This window comes from Spinacia oleracea, chromosome 6 (genome assembly GCF_020520425.1).
Source record: "Spinacia oleracea cultivar Varoflay chromosome 6, BTI_SOV_V1, whole genome shotgun sequence".
Taxonomy (NCBI): Eukaryota; Viridiplantae; Streptophyta; class Magnoliopsida; order Caryophyllales; family Amaranthaceae; genus Spinacia; species Spinacia oleracea.
The window spans coordinates 132,304,226-132,330,476 of record NC_079492.1 but is presented as its reverse complement, the minus strand read 5'-3'; the positions used below and the strand labels follow the sequence as shown (position 1 = coordinate 132,330,476).

Here is a 26,251-nt window from a genome sequence, read left to right as displayed (position 1 = left end):
GTCAACAAGTTTTTAGTTGCAGTTGCAAGCTTATTGTGGCTGACTGTTAAGGGAAGTGTTTGAATTCTGAATTCGAACTTCAACATCTAACTGGTAAATGACTGATTATCATATTACTTGTTCTGTAGCAGAAGAAGAGGGATTTTAGAGAAATTTATAGCTTCCTCAGATTTCACTTGCACTCTTTAGTCAGATACCATTGTATTTTTTATATTGGGAATTTGAAGATTTTCTCAATATATGTTGGTTTTGTGACCGAAGGACGTGAAGGTTATCAACTCGTATATTGTCTCAATGGCCACAAGATTTCCTCCCTGAAAAAGAATCTAAATGTCTTTCCATACATCCTTTTCGTCAAAAATTAAAATCTACACAATCCAAGGCCTACATAACTAGAACTGTATAAAGCATTTCAATGTGCCATCAAAACTTGTAAGTTACAACATACAAACGTTAGATGAACATACAAGTGTAGACGAAAAGGCAAAAAAAAAGTTTGTATTAAACAAGTACAGCTTCCACAAGAAATTCAGTATAATTCTCGTCATCATGGTACCTTGAATTGGTACTTAGTACTTACCCCGTAGCATATTCCATTACATGAATAAGTAAGGACTAATAACCTTTAATTCTTTACATTGAGCAGTTCTAACAAGCCATATAAAATCAACAAAGAGATGCCATGATTAATTTCAGGCTTTCCGCAGAGATAGTTCGTTGCAAGATGCTTTTCTACTTGCCGGGGAAGTGAATCAAGAGCTTTGTATTTCATTGACGCCATGACTTAAAGTTCACGAATGTTTGAATTGGTTCTACTGCATGAAAAGTCCTCATGCTGAACAAACCTGACAGCAAGCTCTGTGTTTGGAGATTCGAGCTCAAAGAGTACCTGAAATGAGCTATTTAGGTGGTGCGGTAGAAAATACTAAGATGGGAGCAAGAGAATGGGAAACATGCTAAAATCAAACTGTAGCACACAACTAACTTACCACTGTATTTTTCCCATGGCGAAGAAGTGGAGCAGGGACATAAAGGTTACACTGTGGCCCAAATGTCTGTACATAGAGAAGTTACATTTCCCTAATGAATGTATTGTTAAATTATCATTCAAAAGTTTATCATAAGGAGATATAACTATTTACCGGCCAATATCGTCCTAAATTGAAATTGTTGATGAATGCAAGCCCTTTACCCCAGCCATCCACTGACAAAAATGTGTCTTTAACTAGATCATCTTTATTGATTGTAAAAAAACCAGTGTAGAAAGCAGGTTCATTTGATAGGTTCTCTGCACAAGGGTAGAAAACAATGTAAAAGTAAACAAGACTCCTTCCAACATGTTAGAGAAAGTAAACAAGAAACGAAGGGTACAGAGATTTGGAAATATATATAGCTGGAAAATGTGTTAGCAAATGTGTCATTGATATTCCTACTAGTAATTGTGCTCATAAGATTCACAAAAGAATTAGAAAGAGAACATACTGCTCTGATTCTGCATACTTTTCCCTGCATGTACTGTAGTATGATCACTGCCAGCAGTCTGAATGATTGAACTACTCTGATCATTCAGATTGTGGAGTGGAATCAACAACATTTTCCAATTGTGAAGAACATGTCCGTTTACATATACAGGAGACAAAATTCCCTGAAAACCATAAAACACAATTCAAAAGGTAAAAATACCGGCCTTAAACATCCAAAAGTGGAAAAAGACATCCTCTTATCAACGGAGACACAGTGAATGAAAGTATTAATCATGTATCCATGTACAAAAATTCCAGTTACAAGCTATATGAATCATCTATTAAGATGCAAGAATTAGTTTAAGTTCGAAGAAAGTACAAGAGAACATGTTTTACTCATATATAATACGTACACATCGACACTGTAGATTAGTAGTTCACGAGGAGTGCCTATTGTACTTTGTCAAGCCTCAAACCAACACATAACTTTAGTTATTTTAGGTCAGGACAACATGGGATGGGACACACATCCACAAATTTGAGTAGCTCACAGCCTCACAGTCAAGATAAAGATGATCATAAAGAAATTCCAATATCAGACTATAAAGCAAGTGTCTTGTACTGCTGTGGCCGAGAAGATCTCACATACTCAAAATTGTCTATTGATTTTATCCAAGGTATTCTATGTCATAAAGAGAAATCATCTATACAAATCATTTCATATATTGTGAGATCGAAGAGAGGAGGAGGGCAGGGAGGAGAGAGAGAAAGTGACCTTCCTGTCAGAGATGTAGGGCCCATAATTAATCCTGCCCATGTTCTCAACCTAAGATCATAAGAACAAAGCTACTGTAAGGACAACAGTTGCTGGACTGCAAAAGCAAATCAACTTTATAGAAGATGTTGACAAAGACGCAAAATTAAACTGTATTAAAAAAGAGAGAATGAATATAAATCACCAAACAAACAATTCTACTAGGAAAAGTTCAGTAATAAATCTTGGATTACTGGAGATAATTTCCCAAACTGAATTGTGGATAAAAGGAATACAGAACAGCTGGTATAAGAACCCACGTGAGACGCAAGGAGCATTTGCATCAGTTATCTTCCATTGCATGAGTTTAAGTGACAAACAAGTAACATTCCTTACACAACTCTTGCCCAAAGTAAGAACTGACTACGTAGGAGTCAAAGATATCTTTGTGTAGCAGTCAGTGATAGTCATAAATCAAGAACATGGAAGCTTTTCAGTTTTCAGTTTTCATCCAGTTCAAGAAAAGCAAAAACCAAATAACGACAATTTCTGCAAAGCAGTTCAGGTAGGTATGCACTCTTCCGGAAACTACCACTCACTATTATACACAGTCCGAAGCATTTATGCAAGATAGTTATAAAGAAGTTATAGCAGCAGTAGCATAAGAACCTAGCAACACTTCCATTTAGGTAGTTCCGTGAAAGTTAAGATGTATAGGAATCACTTGTTACAAGAACAGTGATTTTCACAAAAGTTTCAATAGACAACAAAATTATGGGAATCACCTTTTCTTTTCATCAACTGCTAGGCAGAGTAAACAAATACGTAACTAGTTGGAAGATTATCCCCATCTACTTAACCTATCTAGTATTCTAAGTTCAGTTTCACTGAGGCCGTGATGCAATTGACAAAAACCTTTGGTGGTACCGCAGAGGACAGAGAAAAGATGATCTCATGTACCAAAACAAAAACTAACCTAAATAAGGGAAGACCTAGGCAGAGTAAACAAAACACTAGTTGGATAATGATCCTCATCTACATGATGTATCTAGTATTTTAAGTTCATTTGTCACTGAGGCAAGTGACAAAAGACCTTTGGTGATACAGTCAGACACATATACAAAGAGAAAAGATAATCTCATTACCAAAACAAATAAACTGATTCTTGAAACACATTTGAGATGAGGAAGCTGAAGTTCTTTGTTGGACCATCTCTCAATTGTCCCAACATAAATTGGACTTCCTCCATAGTCCTCGGAATGGCATGAAATGAATACCTGAGCTCTATCATGCACCTGTAAATATTAAATTAATAATATACATCAATAAGTCCTTAAGCTAATACAGTGGCAACAAAATGCCAAGCAAGTGTACACTCATACAACCATTCATCGGACTCATTATGCCCTGTTAAACTCCTAAAATATATTGCAAGCATAGACAATAGAAGAGTTCATAGTATTAGAATGGCTTGAATGAGTTGCACCCATATCGTGTCAAGCCACTAGAAGAAACAGCCTAACTGTAATTGCAATTAATGGAGTAAGAATTACTTGTAAAAAGGACAAAACAGGAGTAAAATCAATGCATCAGTTGCTACTATGAGGGAAACTATTAATTTTCATGTGTTCATATGTACAATTTATCATCAAATTTGATAGAAGAGTGTAGATGCACTATAATTTCTTCAGTGAAGCAACACACACCCGCCAACCAGTGACAGATTAATTTTTGTTGGAAGTTAAAAGGAATGACAAAAAAACCTGAAAAAGCTTTTAACTAACTCAGATTAAACGAACAAAATACTCTCTCAAATTACTTGCTCCACTTTCTCTTTCACTATCCCCCGGACACACTTTTGACTACGAAAATCTTGGATCACATAACAAAATGATAAGATTATATTTTAAAAATACATATTGAAACAAATCAACAAGACCAGACATGATAATGGTTTTTTTTCTTCTTATTTAGTAATAACGAGGAGCAGGTAATTTGAGACCGAGGGAGTGACAATGAATAAATAAGGATTCAAAAGATTACCTTTGGTATGGTTAAGGTGCTAGCATTATCATTTGTACTATATTCTGACATGTATAGAAGAAATCCATGCATCTGAATACAAGAAAGAAGTTTTAGCAAACAGGAATCATCTAGATTACTAAAATATATTCCCTCCAACTCAATCCTGAAAGGTTGGTAAATTTAAATCTTAGCCATTCCCAATTTTTGGTTAAAGTGGATATTATAATAAACATTATAATGCTTAGAACCTAATAATGAAATAGTCAAATATTTCTCTTTTTTTTTTTTTTGGTTCCAGGAGTGGGAAGTAATATTCCAACCGTTAGAAGGCACATAAATCATATTTGAGACCAGCATCCTGCAAGTTATAGAAAGGTACAAATGTACAGCTATCAACAACTAAATACGAGCAGATAACAACTCATAATCCCATTTTTTCTTCCAGTAGCCGACTTCTTAAATTTGTTTGACAGAAAGTAAGTGTTTGCTTTCTTTTTGAGTCTCTTTTGATTCAAGGGAACACAAATACACTAACCCAAAACGCCAAATTTTGTAGCAAGCTTATTGAAATGAGATCAGCAGATGTAAAAATATGTAGGAAAATAAATAACTGCAACAAATCAACAATACTAAAATCATAAAACACCTTCCTTTCAAAAAGAAATATGAACTACCTGGCCCACAGGCTCCATGGGAATTGGGTTAGCAGATTCAACGACATTGACATTGTCTTGAATTCCAATGATATCAAACAAATTTGAAGTTTTCTGTAATTGAACAAACCCATATCCTGCCTTCTCATTGTTAGCAGGAACTGGAGGAAGAGTTGCCGCAGTATATTTCTCTATGACCCTCCTTATGGCTGGAAAACGATAATCAATAGCGAAAAATGCTTTTGGTGAATGACAATCAGTGTACAAAAGAGTAATGGCACAATACATATTATACAAAGTTTTAAGTTAGGATTAAAAGACAAAATCTAATACTCCGTAGTCTGTGTCTGTAAAGAACTGACTCGACTCAACCAAAAACACCCAAAAACACAATAATGAAGAAGAAGATAAATTGACTAAGGCCCAGCCAAAAGGTTACAAAAGGCAGTAGCTTTAGGCTACCAATCTCCAAAAGAGTGACTTTAGGTCACAAGTCTCACAATTCACTACCTATTTCCTGCCCTTCTCTCTCTTCCTCTCTTTCTATTTATACTAACATTCTCTACTGACTGCTCTAATGTCCTTGTTGTTTGCTGTTGTGTTGCTATTGTTGTTGGGCTGCTCTTCTTGGGCCTCATTAGTTGGGTTCATTACAGTGTCCAAGCAACTTGCTATAGTGCCTTATACGTCTTATATTGTTGTGGAAAACCATAGAAGTAGGTGATCCAATTTCTCTCTGAGCAAGGGTCTAATGGAAATAGTCATTGTCCCAAAAGCATTGTGTTAATGCTAAGAATGGTCTCCTTAACCAATCCTCCTTTTTTACCAGATTATGATTCCAACAGGCTTGTTTTTACAGGGAGTAAGAGGAGAGGCACGGATGATTGGTCTGCTCAAAAATCACAAGCCTTTGGGTTGCTTAGTAGTCTGCATCTAGTATTCTACATATAGTTAAAGAATATAAAATCGTCGGAGCCCCCAGCTTCGCTTGCATTATTTGACTAAGGATGATATTGTCAAAAATAACCCTTCCCTTAACATGATTTATAAAACCAGTTCTGTTCAATTTTGTTTTAAAATGCATCCAATTTTATAAAATAAGGGTCTGAGGCTTCCAGACTCCAAGTATACCAAGTAATCAAACCCTCATTTACTCCTCAATCAAAATAATGGAAAAGATTGCCTCCAGTTCCTCTTATAAAATTCAGGGGTTGCAGCTCATAGCATTGAAAACTACGAGTAGAAAGTAGAAAACATATCGTGTAATTTAACTATCAAAAAGTACCTCTAAACTTCGCATTGTCCACATCACCAGTTTCCCGAATTGGTGCATCCTGGAAAAAATGACATAATTCATTAACCGCATAAACAAAATGTAACGAGAAACCGTTGGGCAGGGCGACTCACATAATCATAGGATGTAAGGTCAGGCTTATAATCCGAGTCATCTGAACCAGTATTCGCACCATTATAAAATCCAAAATTGGTGCCACCATGTGCCATCTAAATTTGTTGAATAGCTTATATCATATTTCTGAACAAACAGTTTTTACTACAGTTTAAAAACATTATCTTTTGCATACATAAAGAACCACAGAGCCATTCCTTGACAAAATCTTTTCTAGCTCTGCTGCTGTAAAATCAGCATCGGTCTTAGCAATTTTCTCTCCCCAGTGAGTAAGCCAGCCTGTATAGAACTCCCTGGAAAGAGAAAAAAGTAAGCATCATATTATAGATCATTCTGTCAAGAAATAATGACCATATAACCCACAACTATAAGACATACGACGAAAGAGGAGGAGACTTTCCAGGCGCATTGAACGCCTTTTGCAATTTAAATATCGGCCATGGCTGATCACCTGTTGTAAAGTCAACAGCTGCCACAGGAAGGGGCAAATGTTTCAGTAAAATATACTGGTATCAGGTATAATTCATACAGAATACAATATAACTGTAATTTGCTTCAAAATAAAATTAGACTAGTAACAAAACCAAATTGAACCCCCTAAGGGTGGTGAGTTTTGCACTTATACAATTACATGTCAAGTTGCTTGCCAGGTGATATAACTCATTGACAAGGAGGAGATGGTACTGAAATTGTTACCTGACTAATGTTGAGGTTGAAATTTAACAGTCAGAACTTAATACAACTCTTAATTCAATAAAATGCTCGCCCATTCCCTAAGACCAAACTAGATTCAAATTGTAAGAAGCTAGAGCCAAACAGAAACCACAAACTTGATATTACACCAATAGGAGCTGAACCATTCCGTAGTAGCAGGTATTTCTCACCATGTTCTGTACAAGCAGGTATTTCTCATGCTTAGATCCTTCTCAAATTAATTCTTAACACTTGAACCTTTCAGGGGTCAAGTTCATTGGCCTGTTTCCTACTTCAGATTATACCAGGCTAGCAGTCATCTTAGACTCTTAGTCATTATCTTTTACATGCAAGCTAAGATTGGCAAGGGACCATGACTCCATGAGTCCAGGATTGGCAAGTAAGATGGTAAACTAGACTTCGAGAAAATCACAGATGTTAAGATAATGTGCAGAGGTTTTTTTTGTTTGTGCAAGGGCACCACTAAGGTATAACCTACCAGTTATCCAATTTCAACAAAATGTCACTTCCATAACATGTGGCCTGTTAATACGTACAACTCTAACAGAGATTCTCTTGTATAAATCCCACAAAGATATAGACGTTTTATGGACAAAGCATAGAACAAGACCGTGGTTGTTGTCAGCATCGCAGTATCAGTAGCAAAGTCATACAAGAGGCAACTTATGTGCTTTACAAAACAGAGTTGTATCTGTAACAATGGCAAGAATTTACCAAGCTGCAAACTGTTAATATATAAATTCAAGAAATCTCAAGTATGATTTGTAATCTACAGTTGAAAATGAACATTTTAGCATCTGTCATCCTAATATATTAAGAGATAAGCAGGGGAGGATCTTCCAACGGGGTCAGTCGGAGCCCAACCCCCCCCCCCCCCCTCCCTCTATTTTTTTTTGAATTATTAGTTAAAAAAGCTAAAAAATACATAAAATGGCGTGACATATTGATTGAGTCCACTTGTATTGAACAAGAGGTTAAACTTTCAAACCTGGGCCCGGCAAAAACCTTCTAGCCACACTTCGGCTCCGTTTGGTTGGGCGTAAAACATTTTCAGCGTAAAATGATTTTCATGAAAAACAATTTACAATGGAAAACACAATTCTAAAATTAGTTTTCCATAAAATGATGAAACAAAAGGAAAATGAAAGGGAAAGTAATTAGGTAGTGAGACAAGAGAGATAGGGAAAGGGAAGGAAAATAATTTTCCCTTCATTTTGAAGGGGAAATGATTTTCCATCATTGGGAGAGCAATTTTACTCCTAGGGAAAATGGTTTTACACTCCTTTGCAAACCAAACAATGTAAAATTAAAAATAGAGAAAAACTGTTTTCCAGGAAAATGTTTTACGCCCTACCAAACGGAGCCTTCATAAACCAAATTACACAATGGTAATTGGTAAATTTATTTCCAGTTACGAAAATCACATTAGATAGTATAGTGGCCTATACGCTTAAGGAATTCATCCTATTTCTTTTCAGGCAGACAGATTTCAATGAACATTTCTGGTCTCACCTGAATAAACACTGTCTCCAGGGATAGTTCCTTTCTGAAGGGTTACCCTTGTACCTCCATCTGTAGTATACCTGAATGCACAAAGGAAACAAATTTGTCATGGGTTCTTAGGGTTTAGACTAGTTTAGACATTAGAATACAACAACAGCAACAACAACGCCTTAGTCCCAACATGAGTTGGGGTCCGCTAACCGCTAACATGAACTGTCACAAGGAACCTTAGGGTTTAGAATTCAGAATACGATAAGAAAACATTCAAGTAAAACCAGAGATTGCTAATCACCTAGAATATTGTCAGAATAGCTACATAGGATGCATATAGTCTTCCGGGGACAGGTTCTCCTACATTTTGATGATTATGGTATAGGCTATACGGTGACTAATCTATGAACTAAGTAAATACTAGTGGAGCTGGCATTGTGCCAAGTGCCAACATAAATGATCATAAAAGTAACTTCAACATCATACTAAAATCAAAGTATATGATATCTATTCCAGAATGTTCTTTCAAATCATTCCCATCTCCTTCAGGTAGATAAGAATTGGCCCTTTAACCCAACCCAAACCACTATATAAGCTTAGGCTAACAGTAACGGCAAGGCAAGGAGAGACGGACTCTAAACCCAACCACTAGACATTTACCAACTATGAGATTGGCATATGGAAGTTGGCCTGGATCTCATGGAGCTGTAATAGGTGGGTTCAGGGCTCAACCACTTTAGCCTCCTTCTTTGGGTCTTCAGGAAATGGTTCATGTAAAGAAAAGAAAGGAAATTGACACAATATCATGAAGTCCCAGAAATAATATTGATCAAACAGAGCCAAGCACACTACCATATTGCACCTCGGCCTTAAATGTGCTACATGAATGACTCCACAATGCAGAACTTGCTCCCATTCATAATGCAATGCTATAAATTGTTTCCATACTGTAATACATCTTTTCTTCTAAGATCTTAGTTGGAAAACATGATGTAGCTCTTGCAATTCGTAATATTCCTTACACATATAAAATGAGAAGCCCTCAAAACTTCGGGAAACTATCTTGTGTTACACGGCTTACTGTGAAAGTACTATCACGCAAGATGCATATAGATATCTACCATTAAACTATTATGAGCTATGAAGAAAGCATAAAGACATGGGATTCCTTACAAGATGATGTCATCTCCAAGGTGTCTTCTGGCCAATTTGACCAGGTGATGCAGGTAAGCTTTATCATCTGCATATGAACCATATTCATTTTCTATCTGCCATAAAATAATCCCTTCTTAGGCCCGAGAAATTTAAGGTTCTTGCAAAAAGTGTGACGATGGGGAATTTTATTGATTAATTCAAAATATCTCCCCTTTGTTAAAGAAATTGTAACAGAGGTGAGGTATCACAAATTCAGATTAATTTGTGGACATGCAACTTTGTGGGAAATAGTTAAGGGACCTTTCATAATTATTCCACTAATCAAGAGTGATGATCCGATATTGCTATCTTCCATAGTCTACTTCCAATTATGAATTAAGGAAGTCCTAAAGCAAGTAAGCAACTACAATTGATTAGTCTAAACAACAACAACAACAACAAAGCCTTAGTCCCAAAATGACAATTGATTAGTCTAAACAAAAAAAACAAAACAAAATTGCACACCTGAACCATGATAATAGGACCACCATTTCCATAAAGAAAAGGAGCCACCATTGGGAGCAGTATGCCCCACCACTTATCCACCTACAACAATTCATGAATTTAAAAAAGCAAGCATCAAGCCACAGGGAAACAAACAAGTGATAGAAAAACGCGTACAGACATCTCACTCAAGCAAAAATTCCTTCTTTTTTTTTTGCATGCATATCATCCTCATAGACCAACATTTTTTTCCGGCAAAGTATGCAAATGAGATGCTCTAGAAAAGTAAGAGATTACTTTCCTCTCATAACTGTGTTCCCTATAGCAATTGTAAACACAAATTTCAGAGTCTGCAAAAATAACGAACTCAAAATAAGTGAACAAAATAATTTGTATTGATTTTTGTATTTGGGTACAATCTCTAATGTGTTTATCCACTGATTCGATCTCTACAACCGTAAGAATTTGATTTGTCGGACGTCTTGAGCGAGGGCCACCGGGCTTGATCTCTTTCAATGACGTAGTATGGAGGTAGAACGGCGTTTGTGCTTGTTGTTCTTCTTCCACCGAGATTTGATGTCGACTTCTATGCTTGGAAGCAGTCTTAGGGTTTTCTGAAGAGTAGTGTGTTTTTGAATATTACGTTCAGTGTGTCTGCCAAATGACTTGGAGAGAACTTTTTATATTCTCCTCTTAGGTTTAGGGTTTTCTTTTGATAAATGGGCCTCTTTTCTTCCAACCCATTTAAATAACTCATTTCTATTAAACGAACGTCATTTGATTCAAAATGGGCTTATTTGATTTATAACCCAAATTTATCTGACATTTAAATAATAGAAGTCAACATTTGACTTTTACGGGACAAGAATGATGACGTGGCATTTATCATATTTTTAATGCCTACAGCAATAAAATCATGTTTTGAGATAGGATTAGAAGACCGTTGAAAAGGAATCAATTGTGCAAAGCAGTAACTTGTAATGTATGATAAATCAAGAAGAAAACATACCAATTGAAGATACACAGGATCTGAAGACCTCAGTCTAAGAGCTGGCTCCTTAGCAAGTAACCAAGCTGGAAAACCACCCAAATCCCACTCTGTGTAATACATTTTATATTTTCTTTTCAGCATCTTGTTCAAACATAAAGCAATATAGGATAAAGAAGTCAAAAAAAAGAAGGGGTAGAGCCGCTGAGGGGAAAATGATCTTTCTTAAACAAAGACGAAATAAGTTGTAGCAGCGTTTGGGGAATAAGGAGGGGGGGGGGGGGGGGGGGGGTTACAATGACAGCAAGACAATTTGGCAATTTGCACTTTCCACAGAAGGTGAAAGGTATAGAAAACAAATATTGGAGAATGATAATAGAACTGATGTTCTAATGCTCTTCAGTACTACACTCTCTAATTCTCTATGGTACACACCAGTAAAAGGACTGTGGAAGTTAATATAAACTTTCAAAAAAAAGGATATAACCAATTTGCAGACAGCTCAAACAAGATTTGTTATAGTGTAACTACATTGCTTGACGAAGCATCAATACGATGGCGGTTAGCCGGTTACAAAGCTTACGAAATACTTTATACAGATAAACGGGATAACACTGTTATACCAAAGAAACTTGATTTTCTTATAGAGAAGGAAGTCATCTTCGTCTAGAGAAGGACAATTAACTGTTAAAGTTTCCCCTTTTTGCCACAATATGGAACATACATCATGTAGGCTCCGTTTGGTTTGGCAGAAAACATATTCAGTAAACATGATTTTCCAAGGAAATCGCAATTTCAAACTAGTTTTCCTTTGTTTGGTTCCTTACAAAAAAAAGTCATATAGAAAAGGAAATTTGGAGTAGATGGGTGAGGATTGATGGGAAGAGAGAAGAGGATGTAAGGAGGAAAAATGACAATATGGTTTCCCTTCCTTTCAAATGGAAAATGTTTTCCATCCTTGAGAGAGTTATTTTCCTTTCTCCATCCATTGTCAAAACAAACAACGGAAAATGATTGAAAAGAGGAAAATTAATTTTCTGGAAAACGTTTTACACCAAACCAAACTCTCCCGTAAAGTAATCGAAACATACTCCCTAGTCCCAATAGTTTACATTCACAAATCACAACCATATTCCTTCCCAAAAGATGAAACGGCTATAACCTTTTCCTTCCTTTTCTGTGTGGTAAATACTAATTAGCCAAATCTAGAAGGTCACAAGCATTCCTTAGAATTGTACTCATGGAAAACTTTTTTGTTTGCCTAAATTCTCACTCAGTATCCAATCCCATCCTGCCCATTGCAAACCAAGTTACAAAATACTTCATTATTTTACCAGAATCAATTAGTAAAATAAAACAGTCTAAAATCCCATCCACGCACCCCTCCACCACATCTGATATAGTAAAAAGTAACCTCACATTTTCAAATACTCCAGTTGACTACTCTCACAGAGACTTCATCTTAGACTTCAAAAAGAAGCTTAGAACCCGTACATAAATGATTTTTGTGCAGAATATTCCACTAACTAGTTCTGATTTTATCTAAATGATCTAGATGATTCTGTAAGATACGGTAAAACTAACGTAAAATGAGCAAATGAAATTTCCAGATATGAAAAAAGTATACCCCTCAAACATAAATACCTGCACATATGTAAGGGCCAGGTCGAAGCATGACAAAAACATCTAGCTTCTGGCAGAGTTTAAGAAATGATATTATATCAGCAATACCATCAAAAGACAGATCTCCAGGGCTCGTTTCATGCAGATTCCATGGGACATAAGTCTGAATTGTGTTTAAGCCCAACGCCTTAGCTCTCAACAGTCTATCCTCCCAATACTGCAGAGCCAAATAAGGGGTCTATCAATGGATGGATATATAATGAACTTGATTGCAAGAAGAATATCAAGTTTTAAAATGACAATGAAACACCAGATTCGCAGCTCGTAACCGTCTGGCTGCTTTAATTCCCATCAAAAAATCAATTTCTCATTTCCTATACTTAGATCTCAATTCCTATGGTTAGTTGATTAAACAGTATGAAGACCATCGACCAATGAAAACAAACAATAAACATTAAATTTGGCACGCGTATTCATGATCTAACTTTCAGATAGTAGCTATATAATCACATATCTTACAAATTCTCGTCGCAAAGGGAAATCTTAGTTTACTGACAAATTAACTAATAAGGTACCTCAGGAAGAACTCGAAAGTAATGCAGATCACCACCAATTATGCGGAAAGGCTCTCTGTCTTTCCAGAACATGTCATCAGCAATCTCAAATTTCCTGACATTCAGCTGATAAGGTTGAAATAAAACTAATTAGTTACAATAATTAGTTACAAACAGAAAAATGCAACATAATCGAAATACATAGTAACTAGCCCACTACTTATATTATCTTTCCAGAACAAAAGAAAAGAAAGTGCACTATTCAAACAGAAATTATCCACAATGCACTAACATTTGAAACTACGTCGGAAACAGGTACTATCAAACAACTACGAAGTACTATCAAACAACTAAAACCAAACTCGAAGAAGTTTGCCCAAAATCATGATAGATTGTTTCGAAGCCCAGTTAGGAGCGGGAATCAATATTTATGAATTATGATTGATCCAAGAGCACGCTGATGTAATATGGCTCACAAAGCATGTAATTCCTCCAATATATCCTGCTCTACCTAACTAAAATTTTCAGAATGATTTTTTTTACATGAACTTTCAATTCTATGCCAATATTCACAAACTGAAGCGGAAAAAAAATAATATCAATGGACCATCCTTCTACTTATATCTTGACACAAAATCTTCACAATATCATCAATTTTAATAGAATTTCATATAATTGTGCCGAGTTGCTAAAAAAATTAAAAATTCAAGTACACTAATCTTTATCAAAATTAATTAACTTGCTTTGCACATAATTTCAATCCAAATTGAACAAAAAACAATCATTATTTACACGAAGTTACGAGAATTTAACAATAATATGCTTGCTATTAAAAAAAAGGCAAAACCTTTTTGCGGTGGCGATGATGAGGAGGAGAGTTTGAGGAGAGAGAAGGGAGGGGAGCAACTAGGGCGAATAAGGCAAGGAAGGAGAGGAGAGATAAAATGAGAGCGGAATTCATGGTGGCGAAGAAGTTGAAGAACCTCCCTCTCTTCTTCATCGTCGTCGTTCGGAAGTTGGTCTCATACAGTTTTGCTGGTTTTTGCAGTTGTATAGTTGACTCACTGCCAAATTGTGGGTGTTTCTCGTTAGACTATACACTGACTAAAGTCTGTCCCATTTTTGGGTGGAAGATGATACGAGTACACATAAAGTTTATGTGCGCCCCCACATACACTTCCTCTCACATGCTGACACGTCAGTCAAGTAATAAAAATAAAAAATAAAAAAGGGGAAAGCTGAGCGGGAAAGAGTTTTCACGGATTTGAGCCAAAACCAGAAATAGGAGGGAAAATTTCCGCTGATTTTCACGGAAATTTCTTAGCGTCATGAAAATTTGGGAACCGGGGATAAATATTACCCATAGAAAAGAGAGTTCTTATTCTCCATTACTTGTCACCCAAACCAGAAATAATTGAGGAAGAAAATGAACAGTGATCTGTTGATTTGAAAGCTAAGCAGGAGGAAGACAAGCAGCCTCCACCAATTAACCCATCAATTCGGAAGGTGATATGCTAATTAACTCGAACTGTTAAGGGCTAACTTTCCGGTGATCATTTTCATAGCAATCTAATCCAACAGGTAATACGTTGATCTGGTTCATTCGTGTGCTTCCCGTCCACTTGAACATGTTTTTAACAACTAATGAATCATTAGTTAGAGTGGGCATATTTTTTGATTAGTTGTCGCTCGCTCGGCACCATCGCCGAAGGCTAGATAGGCACTATTCACTAGGTTCATGGAGTTACTATGTGTGATAGGCTATTACACGTAATATGAAATTAGGTTATATTGTTTTACTTTATTTATTATCAAGTTATTTAACTTTGCATAATATATTATTATTTATGAATGTATGTGTAGAATGATTATTGATCTTAACGAGGACATTGATGAGGATGATGTTGTGGAGGTCAATGCTGATGAGGATGGGGAGAATGATGTTGTGGAGGTCAATGCTGAAGAGCAGGGGCCCTCAGTTCCATGTAAAGGGATGTGCTTTGTTTCAGGAGAAGAATTAGCAACATTATGTCACAATTATGCATATAAACTCGGATTCACCTTTTTTTGTTCAGTCTAGCTTGTTGATGGATGAATACAAGGCACTTGGAGTTACACGTACTGGTGTAGGAAAATCAGAGACACAAAACCATATGCTCAAGCGATTAAGATTGCGTTGTAAGATGGGGTGTCGTAAACAGACTGTGAATTCTCAAGTGTCTATGTAACACCCCCAATTTCCATACTTGTTTAAGACTTATAGTGGAAGCATAAAATAATAAATTAAGGGTATTACCGCCACATTTATGCTACAACCCAAATGTAAGGCTATATTATCCATCAATAATCCAACCTTTATAAATAAACCCACATTGTCATAATTAAATAACTTAAACCAACTACCCAAAATATCGTCACAAACTGAATTAAATAAAACCCAACTGATTGTCTTTAGGTGATCTACGTTCTTAATAACTTGCTACTAGTTGTTGTGAAACGGTCGCTCATGACGTGCCACGCATACCTGTAAATTGGAAAAGCATATACAGAAGGGAAACCACAAATCAGTGGAAATTGAGTAAGTACTACTTCACCCTGTAAAACATTTTCGAAAACCTTTTTCTTACTTTGGAAAACATTTTATCTTAAAAACATTTCATGCACAGATAGCACGTAACGAGCACACGCACTCAGTCCATAATTAACAGTTAATTAATTACTTAGAGGTAAGAGAACAAGATAATTCCACCATAAATGTAGTTCAAGACTACCACCCTAATGGGTGTAACCACCAAAATAGGTCTTAGTCCTTAAGTGTGCACACCCCCCAGTGAGTATTTTTAACTTAAAGGAGTAGAATAAGCCTAAGTCGTGCTAGTTAGCTCCGACTAAAATATTAAGACACGTTGTGCCGTACCACCAAAGTGTTCCTCGTCTTAGGGGATCCTGCCTAAGATGTCTTACCAACAAGTATGTTTTGCATCAAGAGATTAGTGTTTTATCACAACCAAAATCATTATATTGTTCATTAACAAGCTTAATTATACTTATATTTAAACAAGTAGAACGTTATTCTTATATTTAACATTATTTAAACAAGTAGTTAAATAATATGAGTTCATACGCTAACACGAACTCAAAGAAACCAAGTAGTCAAATACATATATTTAACACTATTTAACATTATTAACATTATTCATACGCTAGCTCAAGGAAACCAAAGTTCCACATTATCACATGCATCCACAGTAATAAACATGAGTTCCGTTTCACTGTTACTCGAACAATAGACAAAAGCGTAGAATATTAACCAGCTATAAAGACTAACTCTTAATCCAAATCACCTACTGTCTTCATGGATACATGAACATAAATTATCCAACAATTACCATACATGTATAGAAAACACGTTGCCATGTCAACTTATTTTTACAGGATTTAGTAAGAAGGTGAACATAGTAACTTACCTTATTAAGCTTAGTCTTACGAATCACTGCACAAAACAAACACTAGTAAGTCTCTTCACGCTCTACGTACTCTACATACAAGTGTAAAATAATTGGTATTAATATATGCACGATCCGGGTATAGGCTATACCTATATATAACAAAATTCATATATACTACATATATGTGATCGGTTATATTGATTTCTTACAATAATAGTTAGACTAACCGAGTAAATAAAGATCCTCTTCAATTCCAATCTTGTAGTATTAGTATATCAGAATAGTGTGGTTAATAAATTATACTATCATTAAGTCTAAAAACCAATAAAATTAATTTATTTAAAACTATTTGGTTGAATAAGATAAGAAGAGTCCAAGTTGAATCTTCAAACTCACGTGACCCTTGAAGGGAAGCTAAAGAAAATGGTTTACTTTCCAAAAACTCAAGTAATAAAGAAGTAAGAAATCGAGTAGTTACGAAGGCATAAGGCTATCTTTGAGATGATATGTTACCTTTGTTTATGATCGGTTTTTAGAGGTCGAAGATTGTAGTTGTAGAGGGACGTGAGGGCTATGAGCTGGTGTTTTTCGCGGTGGTTTCCGGTATAGTTTGATGGTGATTCGGTTGTGCCGAACGTAGCTGGAACCCAACTTCGGCAATTAACTCTATTTTCTCTGGTGTTCACACGAGTGTTAATTTGAGGATTTTCTCAAAACTTGAGTTATGAGATATATGCTTTGTATTTATAGGAAGGGAGTACCCTAGGGTTATCAATTTGAGTAGTTAAAGATTCTAATGAGATAAGGATGAGATTTCACGGTTGAGATTATACGGGTTGACTACGAAATCCTACAATCATGGTAAATTAGTTAGGATATTGTGCTTAGAGGTATATTCCTCCTAGATTTTTGCTCGATACGGGCAGGACGCTACAATTGACGAGGATGATGATATTGTTTACTATATGATTTATTTATTTATTGATTGGTAGAACTATACGTGGATATTAACAAAAGTATAAGTTAGGGCTAAGGCTATAGCTAGAACCAACGTATAATAGGCTAAGACTCATCAGTGCAAAGTTGTTTAGAGTTTACTTTCTAGCTAGTTAGTGTTATAAAAGTACTACTTAGATAGTTAGTGTTATAAAAATATTCCACAAATTAAAAGCTAAGTTTATAAATTATACTATTATATATTATAAATCTATATTATTATATGACTAAGGATATAAATCTAAGGTTGTATATAGTATTTTCCTTAGTGAAATATGGGATATTACAATCTACCATCCTTAAAAGAAGTTTCGTCCCGAAACTTAAAATTAGAAAAAAATATAGGTTATTACAGTCTAAATGCAAGGTGTTTGTTGAAGGAAGGATGATTGAGGGTCGTATGGAGATAACTGGGTGTATATTGGAACACAACCATACACTTCATCCGAATAATAGCCGTTTTATGGTTAATTATAGGAACATTGATTGTCTAACGCATAATAGAATAGTTATCAATGATAGGCCTGCGATTCCAATAAACAAGAACTTTAACCAACTCGTGGTTGAGAATGGAGGCCATGAAAATGTACCCTACAACCAACGAGATGTGAGGAATGTAGTGAACTTGGAGCGTCGTCTGTCTAGGATTCAAGGGGATGCAGTTGCTCTTGAAGAATACTTCAGGAAGTAGCATGCTACCGAGAAAAACTTCTATAGTTGCCCAAAATGATGAAACAAGAACTTTGATGAACGCGTTTTGGTCTGATGCAAGGAGCAGGGAAACATGGAAAGATTTTGGTGATATAATATATAACCTTTGACACAACATTCCTCACAAACAGGTTAGCATTTTTAAACCTACTAGAAGCCGCCCATCTTTATTTTTGACTTTTAATAAGATTTCACTTAGTGTATTCGTTGCTGAAAACAGGTACAAGAGGCCATTTGCACCATTTGTGGGTGTAAACCATCATGGAAAATCAATCGTGTTTGCATCAGCACTCCTTTCACATGATGATTCAGATACATTTGTATGGGTATTCAAACAGTGGCTTCTTTGTATGGGTAAACCCCCAGATGGAATTCTAACAGACAAGTGTCGAGCTATTGGGAAGGTGGTGCATTTAGTATTTCCGGATGTGCACCATAGATTGTGCCTATGGCACATACTACAAAATGCAGTAAAGAATTTAGGCAGCCTAACGAAATGGAGTGAAATAGGTGTGGAAATACATGAAGCAGTCCATGATTTTCTGGACGCTGATGAATTTGATGAAGCATGGCGTCTAATTATTGAAACATATGGGCTGCAAGCCAATCCTTGGATGAAGATGTATGAAATTAGGCATCGGTGGGCTCCATGGCACTAGCGAAGCACATTTTGGGCTAGAATCTCCTCGACCCAGAAAAGTGAAAGAATGAATTTCTTTTTTAAGGGCTATGTAAACGTTGAAACTGGATTGTCTCGATTTTTATTACAGTATGAGGCTGCTATGAAGATGAAAGTGGAAGAAGAGAAGATCATTGACTCTCAATCTGTTGAGAGACCCCTCCCTGTGGACAAGACAGTAATAATTGAGTATGTATTTCACAAGAAGTACACAAATGCAAAATTTGCAGAAGTAAGGAAACAATCAGTTGCTTTAGAGCACACAAATGCAACAAAGACGGGGGAGCTTGGTTCTGTTATATTCTACAGAGACGATGAGAATGTTGCGACCCGCATGAAATGGAAATAAAAAAATTCATACTTTCTTGCCATCAATAAGGAGAAGGGAGAGTTTTCATGTTCTTGTAAACTGTTTGAGTTTGCTGGGATATTGTGCATGCATATAATCCGCGTGATTGATACCAAGTTCATATAGGTAATTCTTGATAAATACATCTTGGATAGATGGCGAAAAGATATAGTTCGTGGCTATGAGGATATTCAGGTTTCATACTATGACCCGAAAGAATCAGCTCGTGTGAAGAAGAATAGAGAGTTGTCCCAGAGACACACATAATTGGCTAGCTTAGCCATGCACAATGATGCAACATTGTTGTTGTATAAGGAAGCTACTGAAAAAATTTCCAGCGCATGCTGGGAACGGTTATGAACACCGCATTTTAATTTTGTCGTATTTGAATTGATGAGAATGATTTTAATTATACGAACTATTATTTTCAGGTTTAGTAATTAATTAAAGTGTCAATTTTTATGGTCAAAACATGGTTTTAATGATAACCTATTGATAGGATTTTAATTCCAACTATTTGAACGATTGATTCACATAATTTAATGACGATTTAAATTATGAGAATCCAACTCAATTTTCAGATTTGATATAAGGCCATAAAGTGTGGATTTTTAATGATTTTAAAGGCCAAAAGTCGACGTTTTTGTACTAGGACTTTGATTGATCAATTGAGACTATTAAATTGTTAAAGAACGATTATTTTCTAATTAAAACGAAGGTTTTAGAATCTTAAATAGTTTCTGGAAATTTAGTAAACATGGATAATAATTAAGTTTCTCCATTGTGTTTATACGAGGTGATTTCTAGCTTTGAGTCGTGATACGCACAGTGGCCCCCGTACTTAGGTATTCCACGTACGTACATGACTAGGGTTACCACCTATCCCGTGAGGACTTGATGATGTGTATTGATTGTGAATCATGTGAACTTAAAGTGTTGAGAATTCATGTTTGATGTGTAAACAAGCATGTTGTGAATTATTATTGAATCTATGAATTCTATGTGGACAATTAATCATGTTATAGACTTTTATAATCGTTGAATTATGGCAAGCATGTTGTTCAAGTGATTTTGCATGTATGAGTGTTTCGCATGCAAGTTATTATGGTTATGCTATTGTACAGGATGTCTAGCATACTTTGAGCCTAGTGGATTTGCCTCGGTGCATCGTTTATTCTACCGCCGAGTAGAATGCATTTAAGAAGTTTATGTGAATTGAACTAAGGACTATTCGTGCTAAGGGCACACCCCGCTTGTTAATAGGCAATGTCGGGTTATCTCAAACAGTGTTTTGAGAAGGAACAATGGGAGTAATTTCACTTGAGTCCTATGTTTGATCACAAGTCCTAAAGGATTAAAATGAAGTGTCATTGTTTAATTGTTTAATTGTTTGCATGTTATGTCTTGTGTAGAGTTTTGAGTCGCCTTGAACATAACATATTAATTAACGTAAAGGATAACCCGAATGAGCTTCAAAACTCGTGGAACGTATATACCTTGAGTATGAACAGTGGGGAGTCGTGTCGGAGAAACTCGTACTCCTTGAATGATACAAGACGTTGTTTCATTCTTTTGGTTATCACTTGTATGCGCAGGAATTCCGTCAGTATGGTCTGACTGTTGGTAGAAAGCCCGACCTTAATTATTTGGTGCTTGGTGGGCTCCCAACACCCTCAGTTTCCCTCAGTGGTTTTTGTTATTATATTTTACCCGTTCGAAGCTAATTCCTAATAATCTGTGAGTTAAGAGTCGTGTCAAGTATCGAGTCTGTCTCCATGATTAGTTGTTTAATTAAATGGCTTTTGCATGTGGATTATTATATTGTTGAGTGAAGCATGTTAGACTAGGATTTCATTCTAGCTTGTTCGTACTCAGCTTTTGCTGACTTCGTGCTTCATGTGTTTCGGTCATGGCCTTCGCCTTAATGACCCTATGATGATCCATCATTGCACTTGCATTGTTGGGGAGTAGTTTTCAATTCAATAAGAAGGTTCGTAGAGATAACTTGCGGGAGAAGTTATCATGGGAATAGTGTTGAGAGACTATTTCATCTTCCGTATTTATAAACTCTATTTGGATTTTTAGTCATGACTACTACTATAATTATCTAAACTATAGTTAATGGGTTTAAAACTATTTAATGCTTTGATTTTGGGCCGTGACGGTTCTAGTTTGTTAAGTAACCATTAACTATTTATTATGTTTTGAAAGTTAGTTATTTCCGTACTGCGTAACTTTGGTAAATAGCCTTAGCCGTTATCACGGTGGCGGTAATATCTTGGTAATTCTTTTATATTAGTCGGAAAAAGGTAATTAAAAATATAAGGAATTATCAGGGTGTTACACAAGCGTTACGTAATCAAGGAAGATTCCCATAACCCACACACACAATGGCATTCCCCAAAATCCCGAGGCCTGGCCCAATTGGCCGACACGCTCGTGTCAAAGGACCAACTCAACCAAAGGCTTAAGCTGATGGTTGAAGCCCCAAGATTAGTTTTATACTCTATCACGCCCCCTCACATGAAAGCCCTTTGGGCTTGAAGTGTCGATGCAGCATAGGCCTCCTCATACCTAGCGCGAAATATTCCATTTTGAAAGGAGGGGTAGATGAGATTTGAACCCGTGACCTTTGCGTCACGTTGGCTCTGATACCATGTCAAATGACCAACTCAACCAAAAGCTTAAGCTGATGGTTGAAGCCCCAAGATTCAATGGCGGATCTTGACCCGATTTCTTAGGGGGGCCGAATGGAAAATAATTCTATGTCGTATGTCGTAAAATTCTAGCCGATACAAATACCAATTTTTTTTTTGGTAATTGCAAATAGCAAGTTTAAATATAATATTATTATTACTATCATCTATCATAGTACTATTTCCTATGTTCCGCAATAGATGCATCGTTTCTCTTTTGGACACTATTCATTAACTAACTTTGACAATTATTCTTTCACATTATGTAAAAACAAACGTAGTCAAGAGTGATGTTGTTAAAGTCGTATTAATGTAAGGATTCAAAATATCAATTTTTTATAATTTTTACCCACACGCAATTAGAGATATTAATGTTCAAAGAAGCATGTTGGGATACGTGAAAAATGAAATGATGAATCTATTGCGAAACGGATGTAGTATTAAGTACTTCGTGTTAACTATAGTTTAAAACATAATATTTAGTTCTATTTTTTTCAATTTCGTAGTAAATTAAATTACCGATAACAAAAACACTCTCGGTTAACCATTTTTCCTAGAATAAGTATAAAATATTGTGTAAATAAATACATTTTCCTATTTTTATTTCACTTTCTATCCTTTTCTCTTTTTCTATAGCTTCTTCTACGAGTAGTCTATGAGACTATGAACCTCTTTCCCTATTTTTCTTGTCTTTTTCCTTTTTGTTTTAGAAGACATAACTTTCTTGTCTCTTTCTCTCTTCTTTCCCAATACTTTCATGTGGTCCCTTACCCAAATTTACTGCTTTTACAATAAAGAAATCTGGCCTGGCTAGCAAATTATTTTGTGTTACACTCGTCTCTTCAGTTGGCCAAGATTTTTTTTTGGGGGGGGGGGGCAATACTATTTATTGGGCCCTTATCTTACTAAATTCCTTTGATATAATTTTGTTTGGGCTAAATCTTAGGGGGGGGTCAGGCCCTTGCAGGCCAGATTGAAGCTCCGCCACTGCCAAGATTAGTTTTATACTCTATCAGCGAGTATATGTGTCCACCAATACCCCTCCTCCACTTTCTTAAACAAGTAATACTACCAACACCCAATTTTTAAGCATGGAAAAAGACGACATTCTCTCAACGTGTGACAATTTCCCACTTTTCACTTTTTCCACTCCCAACTAGAACTTCCAACCTATCCTATAAACCTTTGAGAAAAATTATATAGTTGGTATGTATGGGAAGAAATGCGATGTAAGAAATGAATTAAGTGAGCTAGAACTAAAAAGTTAGTCATAATGATGATCATTCAAAAATATAACCTTATACTTCGTCTAATAGACTTGTGATTAGGCCATGATTAACATTAAAAATTAGAATCCCACGAAACGTTCGTATGTAGAAAACGCTTTACGGACATAAGGGGGCAGAGAATAGTAGATCATAAAAATAAAAACGTAAAAGAAAACCTAAAGAAGATGCCCTATTGACGCTCGATCATAGTTGACAGATTGCTAATGTTAGGTCAATGTAGATCGATGTGTTACTTGTAGGGATGTTCATCGGTCCAAACCCGGACTGAACTGGACCGACCCGGATCAGATCGAAAATCGAATTTTGATAATTCAAGACCCAAAGACCGGACCGATTATGCTTGGACCGAACCCGACCGAAAAAATCGGTCCGAAACCCGGACCGGACCGGTTTGGACCGGTTGTAGACTTATTTCTATATATATATATATATATATATATATATATATAAAGCCAATTGTTTAAGACCTTTTTTGGAAGCTAAAATAAAATATACCACAATATAATATTCACAACATATTAAAGGAGAGAATTGCATTTTTAAATAGAATATATTTTATTTTATTAAGGAAAAATCGGTCCGGTCCAAAATCGGGTTTTTGAACGGACCGGACCGGACCAGACCGAAGACCGGAAATTAATATTTCTCGACCCGAAGACCGGACCGATTGCCTTCGGCCCGGTCTGGGTCGATCTGATCCATTCTTTTTTTCGGTCCGGACCAATTTTTGCACACCCCTAGTTACTTGTGCCTTTTGCTTTGGATTTGGTGTTTGGCTCCTGTCGTTTTACTCCTCTTATTAAACAAGGTTTTATTATTTAATTATTAATAATAATAAATAATGTAAATTTAAGCATAAAACAAATGTAAATTCCTTTGAACAAAGTGTTCATAAAAGTGTTCATAGGTATGGATACAAAATTATAGACTATAGTTTTTTTTACCACCCGGTTCATATTTAGGGTTACTTGGAATGCGGAGCGAATTTTGGGATATAGGTTACAGTCCTTTTTCAGTTATTTTTGCGGAGGTTAAATATGTGATCTTCCCTATCAAGTTCAGCCGCAATCATCATTGAACTAACAGACAATTGGTAAATTATAGACTATAGTAGATCATGAGAACTACAATATTCATACGGTATTACTCCATACTTGATTTATATAGATACTCCATACTACTATTAGATAATGCTATGGTCGTCCGAGATAGGGCGGTGTGGATGGTGTAGTTTGAGACAATCCTCAGCTCGTGCACTCCTACGGCATAGTGGAGTTGGAGCCGATTCAAGAGTAGTTAAAGACGAGTTTAGTAATGATTGGCTAGCGTGTCATGAGTCAGAGACGAGTGTATATCCTAACACTTATAAAACTTCACACTTTAATTACTATTCACACAATAGTGAATTACCTGTATTACCCCCAATTTCCTTCATATTTATATTTTTGTCTTTTCCTTAAGAATAGTGTACTTACGTTTATAACCTTTGGCTTAATGTTGACAAGTTTTTCTCTTTCTTTGGGATGACTAGATGAGATCTTCACCTACACAACCCCTTTTATTTTCGAACCAAGCTCTCGTCTATTGCATTTCACAAATTATAATTTCTTTTTCTAAAAAAAAAATCTAGGGGTAACAACATAAACCGTGTTTATTATATTGGAAAATTTGTAATTGTTAATCCAACTTTTGCCCGGTTTTCTTTAATTCAGCCTACCTATGCGATATTTCTAAATAATCCAACCTTTATGACCCAACTACTATTATTAAGCCTGGATGACCGGTTACCTACTACAAAGTCAACGTTAAAAACGTTGACAACCTAAAGTTGGTTTCCCTCCTAAAATATTGGACACGTCATCATCACTTGCCACCCAAACAAGAATTTTATTTTATTTTCAAAAAACCCTTAACCCTTCTCTTCTCTGTATCGTGTTTCGATTCCTCTCTCCTCCATTACTGCTGCTTCAACCACAATTTCACTGGTTCATGACATCATCATCGATTTTCTTGTGGAAATAGGTGACTTCATCCACGCGCATTCAAATTTCGTCTCCAGAATCGTACAATTGAAGGTGAACTTACGAACCTTAGCGTTTTTGTTCCATTTTTGGTAAATTTTGAATTTTGGGCTTCCTTGATGGTCAGTTCGTAAAAACCCGAGCTGTTGCAATAACATAGTTTTTTTTTTTATGTTGTGGGATTTTGGTTATTTTGGTCTTGTTGAAAATTTAGAAAGAAAAAAAAAACCTTGTATTTGAAGAAGATCCAGCTCCAACAGGCAATTGCTTTACCCTAACCATAGCAATTGCTAATTATTTTTGATGAACTTCGAATGGAGAGGTATGAGGGATCGACAATGGTGGAGAAGAGGTAGAAGAGAAATAATGGAGAGTAGTGCAGAGATGAAGCAAAAATCGCAGAGGAGGGAGGAATGAAAATTAAAATAGCAATTAAAGAAAAGAAGGGGAAAAAAAATTATAACTGTTATATGCCACGTAAGGATGAATACCGCCTACAGCAGGTTAGTAACTTGTTAGGCTTAATAATATTAGTTGGGTCATAAAGGTTGGATTATTTAGAAATATAGCATAGGTAGGCTTAATTAAAGAAAACCGGGCAAATGTTGGATTAATAATTACAAATTTTCCTATTATATTTGACTTTTCTAAAATGTTTTAAGACTTTAAGAAAACATGATTATAGAGTGTGGCTACGATTTGCAGGCATGGTTCTTTGTTTGGCTCAGGTCTCAGGATATGTTTATG

The 26,251-nt window shown here is 35.9% G+C and overlaps 1 protein-coding gene across 1 annotated transcript; it reads right to left on the bottom strand.

Annotated features, from left to right (window-relative positions):
• Positions 1-472: 472 nt before the first annotated feature.
• LOC110785844 (beta-galactosidase 17) lies at positions 473-14,424 on the bottom strand. The gene is made up of 19 exons (XM_021990355.2): positions 14,162-14,424; positions 13,336-13,440; positions 12,782-12,977; positions 11,159-11,247; positions 10,171-10,251; positions 9,685-9,779; positions 8,530-8,600; positions 6,682-6,772; positions 6,479-6,596; positions 6,303-6,398; positions 6,181-6,229; positions 4,917-5,104; positions 4,261-4,332; positions 3,363-3,512; positions 2,239-2,289; positions 1,483-1,645; positions 1,143-1,288; positions 990-1,055; positions 473-889 (listed from the first exon to the last, which is right to left on the bottom strand). The coding sequence occupies exons 1-19, from the start codon at positions 14,312-14,314 to the stop codon at positions 785-787; spliced, it is 2,085 nt and encodes a 694-aa protein (XP_021846047.1). The 5' UTR covers positions 14,315-14,424; the 3' UTR covers positions 473-784.
• Positions 14,425-26,251: the final 11,827 nt, after the last annotated feature.